Raw genomic sequence first — 19721 nt, forward strand, 5'->3', positions numbered from 1 at the left:
CTGACTGGCGTGGCCACAGGGCAGGGCTGGGCACCGGGCACCGGGGGAGGCTGCTGGGGGGTACCAAGCCCCGACTCGGGTGCTTTAATAACTGGGCTGCCCCGTCTTCTCTTGATGCCCTTTCCTCGAGTACAAATAAGACCCTTTCTTAAGTGCAACGAAGCATTGAACGTTGGCGGCTGGTCAGAACGTTGTACACGGTCAGTACGTCCAAGTTCCAGAGTTAGCCGTGACAAAAGCAAAGCTTTTCTCCAGGGAAGGATAAGCAGTTCCAAACCAGGCCGTCCACAGCCCCTGCAGAACTTGTCCTGTTTTAATAGGAAGGTTCTGAATTGTCTGAAAAGCATTTATTAATCACCCTAGATCTTTTCAGTATCTAGAAAAATTTCCTAGGCCTATGTGAGTAAAGTGTTCCACTGAGGAAGACTCATATAATTTTTACCTTTTTTTTTTAAACAAAAGCATAGTTTTGATTTACATGTTGAAGGAACTAGGTATTTTTGAAATTTCTGTCATCTCTGTTCAGTTGAGTTTTATGGGAAAAAGCAGTACAAATACACAGTTAGGATTCCTGAGTAACAATCCCTTTGAATGTGGAAAGTAAATTAAACGACACCAACTGCACTCTTTCTTAAAGTCCGTAGTCTTTAGCCAGATCGTTCCCAAACATTTCAGGGAATTAGGAAAAGTCACCAATGGCGTTCCAGAGTGCCATTCCATCCCTGTGTCTGCAAGTGAGGAGGAAGGGAAGCGGTGAGAATACGGACACATCTCACCAAAAAAAGAATGGCCAACACACACAAGATACGATGCTAACCATCACGCGAAAGGCAGACCAGAACCACAGAGAACTACCGTTTCCCATAGGGTGGCCTTCATCAAAAAGGCAGAAGTACGTCCCGGGGACGACCCGCAAGGGTAAGAGCCCTCACATGGCGCCGCTGAGAATGCGGACTGCGCAGCCACTGGAAACCATTGGGCAGGTTCTTAAAATACTGAACGTGGATTTGCCCTGTGACCCAGAAGTCCCACTCCCGAGAGAGACGCAATGGCTGTCTGCAGACCTTGCATAAGAATGATCAGAGCAGCACAATTCGTCATAAACAAAAACAGAACTAGGAAATGGAGAAATAAAATATGTAGCATCTCTGCACGCCAGCGTGGTCGGCAACACAAAGGAATCAATAAGGCCGCGTGCTCCTAGGCGGACAGACCTCAGAAACACCGCGCGGCGTGAAAGATGCCGGAGAGCAGAGACCACATACAGTAAAATTCTACTTAGATGAAATGTGTAGAACAGCCGAATCTAGAGAGACAGATGTGGCTCAGGGGTTGCCTGAGGCCAGGGGCAGGGTTGGGGACTGACTGCAGACAAAAACGGGGCTTCCCTCTGGCGGGATGCTCTCAGGCAGACCGGAAAGCACCGCTGCACAGCTACGCGGACAATCACTGAACTGTACGCGTCCAAGACCGTGCGCATCACACCTCGAAAAGCTGCTGGAAAGGACAGAGACCTTAACCATATTCTCAGCGTCTACACAATTCTTCATCTCTTGGAGAGGATCTAGCGTCCTGGAGGGAGGGTGAGCGCGTCGTGCCCAAGAGATTCCTTGCCTTGAAGCGGCTGCTAGGGGTCAGGAGTGAGGCTGGGAGCTTCTCAGAAGAGGTTAGGAAGCTGTAAGGTCAATCTTTAAAAAATGAAATTGTGAAAAGAGGAAGAAACCATCAATGGCATGTACTTCGGGCTATTTTGGAAAACTGCTGAAATGCTGACATTCTGAAAAAGATGCTTTCTTGTCAAGACGTCATTCAGCAGCACTGGACACTGACCGTGCCCTGACACATCTTGGTTTAAAGGTCCAGAGCCTTCAGTGCACGGTAACAAAGCCTCCACTCTCCTTGGACCTCCAGTGCCTGGGGATCGTAAGAGAATCTAAAGGGGCCTCTGGCATCCACGGTGGCATTTCCTTTAGCCCTTCGGCTTCTCAGTGAGGAGACCCCGGACCCTGCAGGGCTCCCAACCGGGGACCCAGGGCTCACCTCTAGCACATCCGGTCGCATCCCCCTCTATACAGGAACATGTGAAGGAAAGGGACAGACCTCGGTCTCAGATAACGTGTTGGCTCTGAAGCTGATAACCAGTAAAAGACAATATAACTGAGCTTTCCTAAAATAAACCATTTATTGAAAAAAGAACCTTTTTCTTAAATTTCATTAATCAGCCTTTGCATAACAAACCTGTGGCTTGCCAACAACAACAAAAAGGTAAGGTTTCACAGTCAGTGCACTCGACAAACAAGAGTTTAACAACAAGGCCCGGGACACCTGATAATACTACAGCTGCTTTCGAACCCAGGAAGGTCAAAATCCTACGCTGATGTCACGATTCTCGGGTCCCACAAGAAGCAGGTGACGGGGCGATGGTCCGTGTACAGTAGTCATGGCACTTAACATGCAGCGTCTTTACCTCGCGGACACCGTCACTCGGAAGGGCCCCGGGCCACGTCAAACAAACAGGAGCAGCAGGAGAAGTGACGCTTGTCACCTGTGCAGTCTTCAGTCTTGGAAGGTTAAAAAGGCTTATACTGCTTTTCAGCACAGTCTTTATGTAAATATTACATACAGTAGTGATTACGAGAATTCTCCGAGCACACACTACCAGGCCGCAGACCGATTAGCTTCATTCTTCATCTGTGCAGACCTGCGAGAGAGGCAGGAGAGAGCTGAAGCCAATTCGTGGCAGGCCTATGGCTCATAGGCAAGCCGCTGCCGCCGCCGCGAGGACCCCGGCTCGGAGCCGGCAGGGACAGGAGGCTCCACTCGTGCACCCTGGGACATCTGCCAACCGGCCCCTGAGAGCACTTTGCAGAATGAATCTGTACACTACCGGCCGACACAAACTGTCTCGACAAAGAAATGAGTGTGTTTTAACCACCAATCCCTAATATCTACGTAGCAAATCCGGTCACTCGTCCCTTAACTGCACTCGCCCCGCTTTCCTGCACCTCCCCCCGCTCCGGCAGGGGCTCCCCAGCAGCGCCCTTCCAGCGCGGCGTGCCCCAGGGCTCCATGCTCAGCACGTTTCTCCTGGAAGTACTCTCCCGGCAATGATCCGTCCCTGGATCCGCATCCGAGCCCCGCTCGGTCCCAGGTGAGCCCACGTCACCTACACGTGTGTCTGGAATCCCGCCCGAAGCAGACGTTCCAAACATGCCTGAACCGTTACCTACCGAAGAGGACACCCCCGCCTCCCTGACCCGGCCATCGGCCAGCTGCCTCTGCACCCTGCCGGGCTGCCGGGCTCTCTCTGGGGACCCAAGCCGGGGCCTGGGAGTCGTCCCAGCCCCCTCCCCTCACTCGCCTTTCTCATCGCATCAGCTATTCGGTCCGTGGCCGCTGCAGCCCCCAGAGATCACGGATAACTGGCCCCTGACCTCCCCTGCCCAGCCCACTAGCCGGATCAGCGCCTTTCTGACGACTCTGCCTCAAACCCCAGTGGACCGCGCCAGGCTTCTCCACACACCACAGCTCCTTCGCGGGGCTCCCGCTCACTTCCGCAGCCTTTGACCATTTTCCACGTCCCGTGATCCGGCTCTACACAGTTCAGCTTTTTCACCCTCGTTAGCCTGCCGTAGCCACACCTCCCCGCCTGGCCTCCCCACACCCTCTCGAGCGGCTCAGACACCTCATTCCAGAGCAAGCCCCGACGGCTGAGACTGCCTGGCTGGAGGGGCTCGCTCTTCTCCGCGGCCCGACAGCGCGGCCTACATGCCCTCAGCCCAGCTCGGAGCACAGCGCTTCGTCACGACTAAGCCCCGGGCTTCCAGGAGCAGAAACTAGGGTTTTCAGCCAGTCCCATTCCCAATTCCACGGGACGGTCCCATGGGTACCGTAAACACACCCGGACGGATCAAGCAGAGAACCTCAGTGAACATTTTCTGGAAAAAAAAGATACACAAAATTCCCTGGCATAATACATTTAGCTCTCTTGCATTTCAGATATACATACAGACATTTCATATCTAAGTTTCCACATGGCCTTTGGTGCCAGATACAAACAGAACTCAAACATTCGAACATGAAAAAGGTGCAGGGATCTGCCCAACCTTGACGAAGGAGTGGTCGAGGAGCTGGCTGGCCGTCCACCTCATCCGGGGCTCACTCTCAAGGCAGTGAGAGAGGAAGTCCTTTCCCTCCGGGCTTAATCTTTCAGGGATCGGTGGCTTGTGCCCCATTCCCACTTTATACATAATCTGAAAATTGTGTTCATATTCATGCCAAGGCCTCTAAAAAAAAGAGGGGGGGGAGCAGGTTTAATAGTACACGGCCATAAAAAAACGAAACTGCCCAATCTTTTCAGGCATCGCAGTGCTAATAAATACCTAGAGGCCAGCAAGCTTTTACTTAGAGGGCCAGTTCGGAAGTATTTTAAGCTTGCAGGCCCCACCATCTCTGTCCCAGCGCCTCAGTTCTCCCACTGCGGCCTGACACCACAGAAGATACGTGAAGGAACGGGTGTGAGTGAGCGCCAGTAAAACCTTATTTACAAAGCCAGCTGCTCAGCACAGTCTGCCGACCCCATCTGGATGTTCTATTCGTCCGGAATTATCTAGAAGCCACCGTCGAGCAAGTAAAATATGTAATATGTAAAATGATATAAAAATGTCAACAAAACATATGAAACTCCACAGTTCTCTCCTAGGGACATCCCTATGCCACCTTGTTGAGTAACGAACATCAAATCCTAATAGTGCAAAGCTCTGGTTACTTTATATTTCATAAAACGTAAGAATAAAATGCTACTTTGTTCAGCAGCCTCAAGGTAGAATACATTTTCCTACTAATAACACTTGAGAGGTTTCTGACATTTTCTGCTTTATAAATGATGCCACTACATACACTACACACACACACACACACACACACACACACACAGAGGCCCCTTTAGATATGTATACAGTTGTTCCTTAGCAGTACTTTCATCAGAAGATACATTTTTTAGAATTTGCAGATACGCAAGCACACAGAACAGTCTTGCTGCCCTGAGCAGCCTCGAGCTCCATCCAACCATCCTTCCCTCCCTCTCCCAGGGCCGCTGGCAACAGCTGGTCCTCCTGCCTCCCCTGCCCTGCCCAGAACGTCACATGCTTGGAGTCACACTTCACGTGTGTGGGGCTTCAGAGGAGCCACTGTCGCCGGCGGAGTGCGTTTACCGCATTTTAACGTAGCTCCCCTACGTCGTCCTCTGGCTGAATGGCTCACCCCATCGCCGCAGAAGCCCCATCGTCCGGATCGATGGTCTGCTCATCCGTGCACTCACGGAGGGACAGCTCAGCTGCCTCCAAGTCTGGCAACCTTGAGGGACGTTGCACTCGCGTGCTAGTGTTTTTGGGGCAGAAGTTTCTAGTCTCCCATGCCTTTCTGTAGCTCCTCGCTTCTCCACGTTTTCACTTGAGCTTCCAACTTTTTTTACTCACTCGCCTAAAAGCTGTCTAAGTCATTAATCTCACAAATATCTGGTTCCTAGTTTGTCACTTGTCTTCACGTTACTCTATTGACAGGTCACATCTTTCATATTTAGTCTTGTTCTCTAATTAGCAGAATGTGTGTCCATGGTATGCTTATAATAGCTAATAAAACCACAATCACAGTTCTGTTCACGTGAAGTGCCCTCTGTGGTTCCTCCTCCAAGTAAGCTCTGCTTACCTTGCCGGTCACCATCTCTATGACGACACACCCCAGACTCCAGATGTCCGCAGCACGCCCATGGCCTTCTCCTTTTGCTCGAGTGATGACCTCAGGAGCCATGTATGCTTTAAAAGTCACAGAGACAGTGATAGGAATGGGTTATAAACACAGCACCCCACAGTCATAGAGCCAAGCCAGCAATTCATACTGTGTGATACTCCACATAAATGAAACAACGGCTTTGTTGCAGGGAACAGAGAGGACCTTCTCTAGGTTACATAAAAGGAAACATTGAAACTAACAGACATTTTTCAAATCAATTTTCTGAATGGACATTTTAGGGACTGAATTATTATCTAAAGGACAATTTTTTGAATGGCAAATCTTCAGATAAACTGTATTCACAATAATATAAGAAATTTAATGTGCAAAAGAAGATGTAAAATTCTACGACACTGACAATCAAAACAAATCATCTCCACATGGACGTGTCCCCTTTTTTTTTTTTTTTAAAGATTTTTTTTTTTTTTTAATTTATTTGACATACAGAGACCCCAAGTAGGCAGACAGGCAGGCAGAGAGAGAGAGAGAGAGAGAGAGAGGAGGAAGCAGGCTTCCCTGCAGAGCAGAGAGCCCGATGCGGGGCTCAATCCCAAGACTCCGGGATCATGACCCGAGCCGAAGTCAGAGGCTTTAACCCACTGAGCCACCCAGGCGCCCCTGGACGGGTCCCCTTTTAAAGGCACAATCAAGCAGACCGGCGGGGCCTGCAGGCGTGGGCTGGGCTGCACGGGCTGCACGGTCCCATGTGCTAAGACACTCAGTGACTGCTGGGTGTGCCTACCCACTCCTTTTCCTTTAAAAGTACCAACAAAGCTCTGAACTTCCTGCCTCCTCCAGAGAAACATGAATTGTCACAAGTGTTGGACAATGAAAGGGTTAGGTTCTTAAAAAAAACAACTCATACTGTTGTATTTAACATACTGCTGTGTTTTAACCAGAACTATTTTAATAAACCCCATGTGAACAACAGAAATAGGTTTTCTGGGGAGAAAGAGAGGCCTTTCCTCCCTCCTCTCACTTCAGGGGGAGAGAGTGTGCGCTTCAGACGTGGCAGGCGGGAGGGCTACGTGCCCGCGCTCAGAAGCCCTCCCTCCTCCCTGGGCCGCGCTGGCCACAGAGCTGCAAGGAAACCCAGGCAGCAGGCGCGCCGCAATGAGTCGCCTTGGCAAAGGCACAGCAAGCCAGTCCCCACCTGCTGTCCCCAGCGTGCTGTTCACTTCGCCTGGCATGGTCTGCGCGTTGTTCTTGAGCTTGACTGAGCACCCGAAGTCGCCCAGCTTGATGAGTCCGGAGGAGGTGAGGAAGATGTTGGCACCTAACAAACAAAAGGGCGCTCGTCGGGCTCGGGGACACGCGGAGGGCGTTTCCAGTACAGGGCGGCCCCGGTTCCCAGGAACAGGAGTCACAAACTAAGTAGCATAAAGATTTATAAGACCTGACTTCCAAAGCACAACCACAGAAAGACTAAGCCTTGTTCACGAACATGAATACAAGGCAAAGACACTTTCACATCAGTATGGCTGGCTCTGAACACGCTCTAATGCGGAAAGCGCAGGGGGACCTTCTGCAGGAAGTACACGGAGGCTACAGCTGCTGCGGTGGCCGCGTCTGAACGCCAGAGTCGCGAGCACGCAAGTGGCTCCTGGGACGGGAAGCAACGTGGAGTGAGAGCGGGGCACACACGGCCCTTCTCTGCGGGCCTGGCTGCGGCCGCCCTGGGCTGACTTCGCGCCGTTGAGGGCAGAGAAGCCCCGGAGCCCCCTTACGTCTCAAAGCACTGCGCACGTGTCCCCCGACTCTAGCCGGTATCTCGGGCCACTGCTCACGGCTCCAGGCAACTCTAGGCTGTAAGATATTGTCGCCCTGACGGCAGCACACACCTCTGGCACCATGTGTCTGAAGGCACCGTTCTCAGACAGCATTAGAGCCACTTGAATGAGCCCCGTGGTGAGCGACACCTGACGGGGACTGCTCAGGGCCTGCGCACTCCCAGAGGACACGGTCCCCACCGTCGGCTATGCGGGGCAAGCGTCACGGCTCTGGAGGTCGTCCACACATGCACACTTGCCATACTGAGTCGTAAAAAATGCCACAAGGACACAAGTGAATGGACTCCATTCAAGGACCCTGACGAATTCCCTTTACGGCCATGGCCGATGACACAGGAAGGTGTCATTTTGTGATAGGGCTCAGGGACTGAGTACAGGTGTCTGTGGCAGAACACCTGGAAACAGGCCATGCCAGGCCCGATAAAGAGCCAATCCGACAAATGCTCAGAACGATCCCAGGCAGCAGAGCGATGCCGTAGACGGGCAGGCGGGGAAGCAACAAGGCTGGTGGGTACGGGGGACTTGGGGGGGCGGGGGCGTCCACTGGAGGGAGGACAGCCGAGCCTTACACTCAGACCGAAGCCGGTTCTGCTATAATCCAGCCCTGCCCTGGGTCTAGTGCCTGGTTGGAAGCCAGCCAATTCTAGAATGAACGCCTAGGCCGGCCTCGGACTGTGTGACAGAGTCAAAACCTACTGTCTAGGGCTCATCAGAAATAAATAATTTGTCACTTGAATTATCCCCTGTTTCCCAAAATACAAAGGTCAGGACAAATGCCAGAGGGACAGCTGTGAGACGAGCGTGACTATTCCTCCCATGCCAGAAGAGAAACGCACTTCAGACTTCATAGGAAAATACATCAGAGTCTTAACCTAGAGACAGGATGCTCTGATCAGACGGCCTAGTAAATCTACAGTTGGCTAAATCAGCCTACAGGAAGAGAAACAGACCTCACTGAAAACAGTGTTATGCAGAAAGACAGAGTCGTCTGCTCATGGATGGGGACGTGTGTCCTACACGGCCTGTCCACACTGGGTTCTTTATGGAAGCACATTCACAGTAACAGCGCTTCTTTGTAGAGAAAGGACATGTGGGAGTGGGATCGCGTGTCCTGGCAGCATCTACTCCGTGGGGAGGCGCGCAGTCCGGGCTCCACGGCAGCCAGGTGAGGGGAGGATTACCTTTGATGTCACGGTGAACTATGCCGTGCTCATGGAGGACATTGATGGCGATGGTGATCTGCTTTGAATACAGCCTGATGACATGTTCCTGAAGCCCCAGCCTGGACACCTCTTCTAACGTTCCCTCGTCACAGTACTCCATGAAGATGTACATTTCCTCCTGCCGGAGAAAGAAGACACAGCCTGTGTTCACACGTACACCAAAGGGAAGAGTTTGGACAACGTCACCGGTCACGCCCCAAAGGAATCTTTCTAATGGTACGCTACGCTCATCATCCTCAACACTGAACTTGTCTCGTAACGCTCATTCCTCGCTCCTACACAGAGTGTCTGCCTGCCTCCTGTCTGGAATTATACAGCTGGTCGGGATAAGAGTGTCTTCTCCAAATCATAGGTGATAAATTGTCTATAATCCTCTAAAATTAAGTCTGCTATATAATCTCAGACAGGAACCAACAGGGCTGTCCCTACCAATGTATTATTAAGTACTGAAACACATCCTTTTCAGGTACGAATTTATTTGTGAAAACACTTAAATCACCACTACTCAACTTCCCCTGGAAGTTCAGACTCCACCGAGATGCTCTAAGTTATCCTCTTTCCCCTCCAAGGATTTACTTCTAAACACAAGGGGGGAATTGAATTTGAAGTTTTAACTTCCTCATTTCTCAACAGTTCCTTAGTATACATAAAAGAAAAATCAGCATGATCAGTGAAAAATGGGGGGAAAAAAGTAACACGCTGCGTAAGGGGCATTTTGGGAGAATCTTCTCATCAGCAGGATGGGTTTCAGTGCTTTATGATGTCGGGTTAACGACTACAGTCTACAACTTACATTTTAGGAAGAACTCCTCTAGTTTCAGAGAGAATGCAGAAATGATGTAACTCATGGAGATTTCCTGATAATTAGGCAAAGTTACTGTGCTCTGAAATGAGAAGACCTGCGATGTAGAACAGGACTCCGACTGTGCCCTTACTGATTGCTCACACAAAACCATGTCATCCAAGTTGGCTTACTCTATGAAGCTCCACACCAAAATACCGAACCAGGTTGGGGTGTTTGATGCCCTCAAAGATTTTCAATTCGTCTGCAGTTTCCTTGATAGTTTTATGGTCATTCGGTTGAAATCGAATCTGTAAAGAGAAAAGTGTTGATCAGCATTGGTCCCGTCACAAACCAGAAACAAGGGGGTCTCCAGACATCTGTGTCATCTAGACCCACGAGACTACGGTCAGTGTGCCTGTAACCAGACTTCAAGTCTTTCTTTGCCTTGTCCTTCCACGTGAATGAAACATGCCTGCTTTAGAATATTTGGTGAGAGAACAGCTAACGGGATCATTTTCGTAACCCGCAAACTGAATTCACGAAAACATTAAGCATTCAATAAGTGAGCACAAGCATATAGGTTCTGGAAGACAGAAAGCTGTGAGATGATTGTGCCCTTAAGTTTATAAAGGGGCACCTATACCCCAATGTTTATAGCAGCGATGTCCATAAAAGCCAAGCTATGGGAAGAGCCCAGATGTCCTTCAACTAGATGAATAGATAAAGAAGATGTGATGTATACACACGCACGTGTGTGCACACACACATGCAATGGAATATTACACAGCCATCAGAGATGTCATCTTGCCATTTGCAACAATGCGGATGGAAACAGAAGGTATTATGCCAAGTGAAATAAGTCAGCCAGAGAAAGACAATTTACACGATCTCACCCATATGTGGCATTTAAGAAACAAAACAGAAGCATAGGGGAAGAGAGGAAACAATAAAACAAGACAAAATGAGTGAGGAGATAGCCCATAAGAGAGTCTTAATCACAGGAAACAAACGGAGGGCTGCTGGAGGGGAGGAGAGTGGGTGGATGGGTGACTTGGTGACGGGCATGAAGGAGAGCATGTGACGGAGTGAGCACTGGGTGTTACAGAGACTGGTGAGTCACTGACCTCTACCTCTGAAACCAATAATGCATTATATGTTAATTAATTGAATTTAAATTAGAAAAGAAAAGAAGTTTATGACTGGGGCACCTGGGTGGCTCAGCCAGTTAAGTGTCTGCCTCGGACTCAGGTCATGATCCCAGGGTCGTGGGATCGAGACCGATGTTGGATTCCCTGCTCAGTGGGTAGTCTGTTTCTCCCTCTCTCTCTTCCCCTACTTGTGCTCCCTCTCTCTCAAATAAATAAAATATTTTTTTAAAAAGATGTATTTATTTGAGAGAGAGTGTACACACACAAGCAGGGGTGGGTGGGGAGTGGCAGAGGGAAAGGGAGATGCAGGCTCCCTACTGAGCAGGGAGCCTGATCAGGACGCGATCTCCGGACCCTAGGATCATGACCTGAGTTGAACACAGATGCTTAACCTGTTGAGCCACCCAGGCGCCCTAAATAAAACCTTTAAAATAAAAAAAAATAAAATAAAAAAGAAGAAGAAGAAGTTGACAGCCCAGCAGGAGCAAGGGAGTCGCACGGAAGACAAGAACCACCACAGGAGCTCAGAGAGAGAGGGCTGTGGTGGCTCAGGCCTCTTGCCCCACAGGCTCCTCTGCACTGAGGTCCAGAGGGTCTCCTCAGCAGTATTTGTCTCCTGATGGGCCTCCTCAGGTTTCCCCTGCTCGCCCCCATCCTCCCTCCAGCTGCTGCGACGCTGCTCATTTCTTTTCTTTTCTTTTAAGATTTTATTTATTTGACAGAGAGAGATCACTAGTAGGCAGAGAGGCAGGCAGGGAGAGAGAGAGGAGGAAGCTGGCTCTCCGTGGAGCAGAGAGCCCGATGCGGGGCTCGATCCCAGGACCCTGGGATCCTGACCTGAGCTAAAAGCAGAGGCTTTAACCCACTGAGCCACCCAGGCGCCCCAAGAGACGCTACTCATTTCTGAAGCTGATCATAAACAGTATTTTCTCCCCAGCTCCCAGCTAAGACGCTGTTACCAGGGTCCTCTTGGCCTTCGGCTAACTCTGCTCGCCTCGCTCTGTGTGGCACTTGGCACAGCTGTGTGGTGGCAGAATTACCTGTGCCCCTGGTCCGAGCATCCTCACTGGTGCCTTCCTGGAGTCAGATGCCCAGCTACTCTGGCATCGCAGGGCATCTGCCTTACGACTCAACAGGAGACACCAAGCTGGCTCTAGGCGCCAAGAGCCTCGAAAACAAGTTTCTTCCCCAAATCTCTGCTACACCAAAAGGCCCCCACAAGGCCAGACCACTCACCTCCTTCATAGCCATCAGCTCGCCGGTGTCCACACTGATGCAGGTGTAGACCTTCCCGTACTGCCCCTCGCCTGTGAACAGAACACACACTGCTCTCAGTCACCAAAGCGAGGCCACTGTAAGTCACGCAGATGTACGGTCATCTTCCCCAGGTCTGGATCTAGATTTACAAGACCTGTAATTATCCACTACTGCAAGACCCAAAATGTTTCTGAGTGTTCCCCCATGACTGAAGGCAATCTCTGGGCTGTGCCTTACCTGTAAAAATCTAGAGTAGAAGTGACTTTGGCAAACCCTGGAAGGGGCGTGAAGGTGCACACTCCTGCGCACTTCCGGCCCTCAGGGAGGTCAGGGCTAGGGGTCAGGAGGAAGCCCGGCCACAGCTAACCACACCTCATCACTGCACGGCCAGGGATGTGTGGGAATGGATCTGACTAACACATCTTTGGGGACATTCAGGGGATATATGGCTAAGACGGGTAGCAAGAATTGATAAAATTTATAAAGCACTAGATTTTTTCAGTATTTTCTGCCCTGACAGCTCTACAGACCCTTGAGGGTTTCCGGGGCTCACAGAGTCCTCTTGTTACAACTGTGTTGGCCTCTTCAGACCTAAACACCCCCGGAGAGACGCACTGAAAAGCCGGGAGGGTCTGAAACACGGTCAGGCTCCTTCTGTCACACCATCCTCATCCTCCGGCGGTTATTTCGCAAGAGGCACTTGGCCGGGAAATCATTAATGGGCAGTGTTTTAGAATTGTACCCGGTCTCGCTTCAAAATGTGCTGGAAGGAATAAGGCCGTAAGAACATCAATGGGACCTAATGGGTAAAATTTACATAGTTCTCCATGGGCACCTTCTGGAGTTATCAAGCAAAATGATTCAATTTAATGAACCATTTTAAAAAATCTTTACAAAATCTCCTCTTGTACTGCTCTTAGAACACATTTTACAGACATTTTACACAAACTAAAGAACAGAACCTCTACAAAAGACATGCCATGTCACAAAGGATCAATTCTATGGTTTAGCCTAAAGACGAGGTTTTTCAATCGAGGTTCCTCAATTTCCTTACCAATTTTGTTTCCTCTTTGCCACTTGAAGGTCACCTTCCTCAAGCCTACGTGCATGACGTTATCGTAAGATTTAGGGGTGTCACAAACTTGACCAATGATATTCTTTCTCCTCATCTCTCGATACCTCTTTTCTTCAAACAATCGGACTGACTTCTGGATAGCTTCTATGGGTCCTTGTCTGGAAGCACCGTCTAGAGGGAGAATCACAAACTCAGTAGTTCCAGTCACCAGCAGTGAGTCATAGGCCCACAGACAACAACAGGAACAGAGCAACACAACACACGTGAGCACTCAGCACAGCAAGGCCGAGCGTCCTCCGGTCGGATACCCAGCAGGTGCGTTCCAGTCCATTCCAACTGCACAGCTGCAGAGGATGCGATGCCACACACACACCCCCACACCCAGCAGGTGTGTTCGAGTCCATTCCAACCGCACAGCTGCAGAGGACGCCACCAACCACACACACACACACACACACACACACACACACACACACAATCCAGGCTAGTTGGTTAGAGCCGATGACTTCCTTCCCCCAGATGGCTGCTCAGACAGACACCGCAGGGACCTCCCGTTTGCCTCCAGGCTATTCTGTCTCTAATACACTTTTTAAAAAATAATTTTTAAATTTTTAATTTATTTGACAAACAGAGATCACAAGTAGGCAGAGAGGCAGGCAGAGAGAGAGAGAGGGAGGAAGCAGGCTCCCCACTGAGCAGACAGCCTGATGCGGTGCTCGATCCCAGGACCCTGAGATCACAATCCCGAGCTGAAGGCAGAGGCCCAACCCACTGAGCCACCCAGGCACCCTCCAATATGCTCTTGTTGGCCAGAATTGTCTTACAGGGACAATCTGACCATTCCCCCTTTCCTACTTAAATTATTTCACGGTTCTCAACAACCCATTTACCAAAAATTGAAGCCCTGCCTATGGGACTCATGGCCCTGCAGACTTTGGACCCGGTTTATCTTGCCCAGTTCATACTGTCCTTCTCTTCTCCTACCGCAGGCCCCAGAAGAACCAAATGGAAAAGGCTCATACAGAACACCCTGAGCCGTTTCTCACTTGGAGCTTGTGTTCACACCTTCCTGGCCAAGATGCTGTCTTCCCACACCGTGCCTGGGGAGTGCATCTCACGCGTCACAGCGCCGCTGAAATGCCACGCCTTTCCTCAGAAGCCATCTCAGATGAGAAGGGAATTCAGTTGTCCCGTTCCGGAAAGAGTCCAGAGCAAAGCCTCTGAAACCAGAATGCCCGGGGAAAATCCTCACTTCGCCATTTTCCAGGTGTGTGACAATGGGCAAGTGACCTGACTTCTTCATGTATCAAATTCCTCCTCTGCGGAACGGGGGCAGTGTCTCTGGCACAAGGGCTACCGTAAGCGTCCCGTGACACCCGCACGTAAAGCACTAAGCACCGTGGCCGGGACACAGCAATACTTAGTAAGGTTTCGCTACTCGTACTACTATTTCTTACCTTCTCAGGCTCCACATCTCCAGAAAATAAGTCTCCGATTTATTTTACCACGACTTACAGTGAGAAATAACTTTTACATGCACAGCGATCTAAACAAGAGTTTCATGAAACAATATTCCTCTTCCACACGTGGTTGAGACTCCGTCCTGTTTTCTTTAATGCAGACTTTACAACCCACCGAAGGGTCCCACCTGTCCTGTCAGCAGCACTGCCTCAGACACGTCCAACGACATACTCCTCATTCCGTACCCTCCCTACCTAAGAGCCTGAATTTTCTGGCCAACAAAGAGATCACGGAGGACGAGGATAGCTGGGGGGTTAATTTGAGAAGAGAAATTTCCCAAGATTCATAATGTTCTAATTGTAATTGTAATTTCCTACTACAACCACTTCTTGAAAACATGAATCGCTCTTTTCTTTACCTCAGTATAGAACGCATCAGGTCTCCTGGGCACAACAAGACTTCACAGCTATGAGCCCATGCACTCCACTGTCAAATATTTCTGGGAGGGGCTTTTTAAAAAATTTTTAAACAGTGAAAATTTTTCAAGATTTCTCCACCTTTGTTAATGTGAACTATAACTATCCTGAGAGTTCCCAAGTTTTCTCGACCACAAAGTATTTGTTTTGAAAATGATCACAAAGACCTGGCACGCGGGGGAACTACTGGCAACAGGGGAGCCACTGGAGAACTCTCCTACCTGTCCCCCAGGCTCCAGCACATGGATCTCCGTGCCCTTAACCCTCCGTACACACCTCACCTGCCCCAGACCTGGCAGTCATTTCTTGACGTCCTTCCTTTTTTGAACATCCCACCTTAGTCCGGTATCTGACACCGCATCACTGAGTGATACGCTACCCCATCTCCCTACCTCCTCCCCACTCAGGGCTAGCAGCTTCCTCCGCCCCGGGGTCCTCCCAGCTCCTCCTTCCCACTCCCTGAACACACCAGGTGCTCAAGAGGCTGCAGGGCTGGCCACCAGCTCTGGGAGAGGCCTTAAACACTTAGCTGTCACTGAAGACTGGCCATGGTGCATCTTCCCCCAGCCCCTTCAAGTTCACCTCCATTTACAGCTACACAGTCACTGGGCCTCCCTCCAGATGTGTTTTTATTCTATACTTTTCCTCCAGGCTTGATGCAGACCAGTTTCTCCTCCAAGAGTCAGCTCAAGCCTCACCCCTCCGTGACATCCCCCGACTGTTCCCCACTTTGATGGACAACATCTTCCAAGGCGTGACTGTTGGTAAGAGCACGGACTTGGAGACAGAGGCGGGGTGTGCTGGGTCCCAGCTCTGTCGGGTACCTGTCAGTGCTCTATCAGTTACCAGCTTTGCCAAACTACGCGGCTTCTCAAAAACGTTATCATACAGCATTAAGACATGACTACTTCTTCATTTCACAAGTATTAATTATATTCCCCCCATGCACAAAGAACTATGCTAAGAGCCCATCCAAGGTGACATACGGGTTAACCACCACGACTGCCTGAAGAGTACAAAGATCAATAAAACATGTTCTGATCCAAAGGAGCTTATAATTTATTAAAAGAAATAGGAAATACTTATAAACACAGTACACACAGGAAGTAATGTCACACATATAAAAGAGATCAGAAAATGTTAACATAGAAGGACTGATAATTCAAAATCTAAAGCATATTTTAACTGAAACTTCTCACTTTATCCTTAAGCATTTTAAGTTCAACATTCTCTCCCTTACCCTTCGACTGGCTGATAAGTGTCCGAAGCTCCCAGCTTCTTCGAGCTGACCCACTTGAATCACCTTTTGGATAAGCTGGTTCTGCAAGATGTATGTTTTTCACACAAATTAACATTCATGGAATCTTATGTAATCGAGAGCAAGACTGAAATGGTGCACGGCAATGATTAGTTACCATCAACCTGTCCTTTTTGGTAATTCATTTCTATTTGATGTGAGTGTGAGAAGCTGTCTTGATAATCACTTCTAGGAAACTATACCAAAGTAAGAAGTTGTCAGTGGCATTACATGATTTTAGCCACATTAAACTTTCCACAAATAACAAGACATCAGAAAACAGAGCAGAAATTAGATTCTCTGGGGAGCCCACTCAAGAGGCCCAGCATTATAATAAAGCCTCAGTGTATCACTAACAAACCTACTGAAGGTTTGTATTTTTGAAGAAAATAAGAGTGCTTGGCAATTAAAGTATCAGAAATAATTTTTTTTTTTAAAAAAAAGCAACAAAAGTAGACCTAGAAAATGCAAGTGCAGTTAGAAAGGCATTTACAGTAAAACGCCAACATGTTGAACATCAAATGTTCTCTGGGAACTCTGTCACCTCTTTCTCACTCTTCATTTCTTTCTAAGGCATAACGCGTGGAAAGTGGTAAACTGAGGCAGAGGATTCAGCAGGTCGAGACCAGAGTCTGAAGCTCACCACTCACCGTCGCGCTCCTCCGTGGGGCTTGAGTGGCGGCTCAGGGACCGAAACTGTAACTCGGCGGCGATGGACGCCAACCGGTCGTTCTCAGGGACGCTGGAACCCCTGTTTCGGGATTTTTAAAAATTGAGCTGTCAATTCAATGGAACTCGAAAGACCTGAGATTCTTCTAGAGGGGTCATTCTCAGCTAGGGGCAATTCTGCCCACTGGGGACACGTGGCATCTAGTGAGCACAGGACAATGGGAAGGGCAGCCCCACGTACAGAATTATGTTCCCACAGTGAACGCGCTGCTACTGAGAAACCCTTCTCTGGAGCTGGCAGGACAGTCAGATTTTTATCCTTCGCTGCTGACACACAAGAACCTGACTGAGTAACGCTCTGTTTTAAGTTAAAAACAACAAAAGTACAAACAAGATTTCTAGCCAGGATCTACTGGCATATGTGGAAAGCTCCACGGTTAAGTCCAGGATGGATCAAAATTATTAGCCAAACAGGGCTAATACTTACAATTCTGATCATAGTATGGATTTATGTACTTAATTCCACTTACAGTGCTAAAATTATTACATGATTCAAAAGATTACAAATCTCTTCATAGGAAAATGCAAGGGCACCCCTCGTGATTTTTCAAGCGGTCGCCAAGCAAAGGTGCAGAAGAGCAGGAAGCTTAGCATGTAAAAAGCAAAGTTAATTTGCTGCTTTTCCAGAATAAGGTTAAGAGTGTTTAGAAATCCAGAAGGAATCCGTGAAGAGTAAAACCCAGAATTAAATGAGGGAAGTGTTAAAATTATAGTTCAAGTAAACCAAGATAAGTATGGCCTGAGTTTGGTAACAAGTTTCGTGTGTACTGTGTGTATAAGTGATATTATGAAGTCTGGTAGCATTTATGCTCTTTTCCAGCAGGTGCTAAATAGATTGAAGACGACAGGGTTCTACTGAACAGACATTTGCACATTACGGAGTATGCAATGCTTTTCTATTTCCCTAAACTCTCAAATCTGGCATAATCCTTGTTAAGTCTGAAGACGGGGGGACATCCTCTATTGCCACGGAGTTCATCAAAAAGTCTTGAGGCCACTTCATGGAAAAGTCACGGATGTTGAAGTGAAGAGACACGTGACTCCTCACGCCACGCCAAAGACTGCGGTGCCAAGCAGAGGTCACTCGGCACCTCTATTTTCCTGATTTCCCAGACACAACATGAGCCAAGCCCACATCCTCTGAGATTTTTGCTAGGGTAAAAATACACTTAAAGGGAACAGTGTGCTGGCGAATGCTTAACTACTAGTTGTGGAGTTCCACAATCGCAGTGGTGTAACAACCGGCTTGCAAAATTTCTGAAAAATTAACAACCAGTCTCGCAAAGCAGCCAGAGCCAGCTCCGACAAGCCAGACACCGTAAAAAAGTTCTATCAACCCTGGTAAGATCACTGAAGCCCGAACAATTTCCTAAGTCAAACCAAATCAAATCAAAGCATTCACGGGACACTGGGGGCAGGGGAAGACCTGCCAGTGCTGATGGGTCTCTGGGACAGGAAGGGCGGCACAGCTGCCGCAGGGAGTCCCGGCAGCATCCCCCACGGCACACTCACAAACCCCGGCCTGTACCACGACATCGGCAGGACACGCGCCGTCCACCTGGGGTCTGCTGCACAGGCCCCCCACAAAGGGGCTGAGGCCCAAAGTCAAACTGAACAGGAGTCGGGCTCGATCACAGGACTGAGGCAAACCACCACTGGCTAAGCGGGTCTCCACCTGGCCTTGCTGTCCTCGGCCCACTCTCACAGACACACCACCGGACGGTCAAGAGAACTTGACTCCTTTGTAAAAAATGGCCTTCAAGATGGCACACAATGGTGGTGGTAAAATCCCTGTGTCCAGAATCATCTTAAAGATGAGGAACATTTATGAAATGTCTTCACTACGGACTGAAAACCACCTCCACAAAGCTGAAGACTAAATGCACACGAAGGCTGACCACACGTACTTCACTTTTATACTGAAATACACTTAAAATACCGTATTACCTCCAGCTCACAAATGCCTTGAACCATAGTTCAAGAACCTCGAAAGAAGCAGGGGGCGCTCCTCCCCATTCTAGTCTTACAGGACTGGTGTGCAAACGCGGACGCAGCAGGTCATGGGGGAGCCCTCTCCTCCCCTGTGTCTGCACGTGACGGGAAGTGGCTTCCCTTCGCCCTGAGTGACACGTACAAAAAGATCGCTTCGGTGCCTCTCTCAGAGACAGGAGGGTGTATGTGGAAACACTTGCCATGAAATGCTCTCCACAGTAACATGAAGAAGGTAAATGGGAATCTGTTTAATGGTAACTGTTCATTGTTTTGGTTGACAGCTGTAAAATGCGTTAACTTTTCTTAGGTTATAAACATTCATCACTACAAATTAGGAACAGTTGTTATTTTAACAGAGAAGAATGGAAATGTTTGTAGAAATTCTATACTGTTATAAAGTAAGTCTAAAAACATTTTAGTGTTTCTTTCAATTCTAAAGCTGTCTGTGATCTTTCTGCCAACAACATACTAATATTTTTTCTTTGGCTCAAGATACAGGGCACAGAGTGTCACCACAGTTTCATCTTTTTTTCTCTGATTACCCTCAACCCGCAGAGTTTTATTTGACTCTCTCGGAAGATGAGAAGAGTGATGGTGTGTCCCCTCTGCCAGACACAAGGGGAGAGTTACGAGTGACCGACTGTCCTTTCTCCATTAAGAATATGGGATCTTGGGGCCACTGGGTGGCTCAGTGGGTTA

The 19721-nt window shown here is 49.0% G+C and overlaps 1 protein-coding gene across 4 annotated transcripts in view; it reads right to left on the minus strand.

Moving 5' to 3' along the window:
* Positions 1-2158: 2158 nt before the first annotated feature.
* Positions 2159-19721, minus strand: part of MAP3K4 (mitogen-activated protein kinase kinase kinase 4) — a 112755-nt gene continuing 95192 nt past the window's right edge. For all 4 annotated transcript variants that reach the window (XM_044242731.1, XM_044242741.1, XM_044242723.1 and 1 more), the window contains 10 exons: positions 16952-17052; positions 16245-16325; positions 13047-13238; positions 11972-12042; positions 9779-9895; positions 8762-8921; positions 6944-7066; positions 5707-5813; positions 4107-4286; positions 2159-2701 (listed from right to left, as the gene is read on the minus strand). In XM_044242731.1, the coding sequence (XP_044098666.1) occupies positions 2681-2701; positions 4107-4286; positions 5707-5813; positions 6944-7066; positions 8762-8921; positions 9779-9895; positions 11972-12042; positions 13047-13238; positions 16245-16325; positions 16952-17052 (1153 nt within the window). In that variant the 3' untranslated portion in view covers positions 2159-2680. The remainder of the gene's footprint in view (positions 2702-4106; positions 4287-5706; positions 5814-6943; positions 7067-8761; positions 8922-9778; positions 9896-11971; positions 12043-13046; positions 13239-16244; positions 16326-16951; positions 17053-19721) is intronic.

Source organism: Neovison vison, chromosome 1 (genome assembly GCF_020171115.1).
Source record: "Neovison vison isolate M4711 chromosome 1, ASM_NN_V1, whole genome shotgun sequence".
NCBI classification, from domain to species: domain Eukaryota; kingdom Metazoa; phylum Chordata; class Mammalia; order Carnivora; family Mustelidae; genus Neogale; species Neogale vison.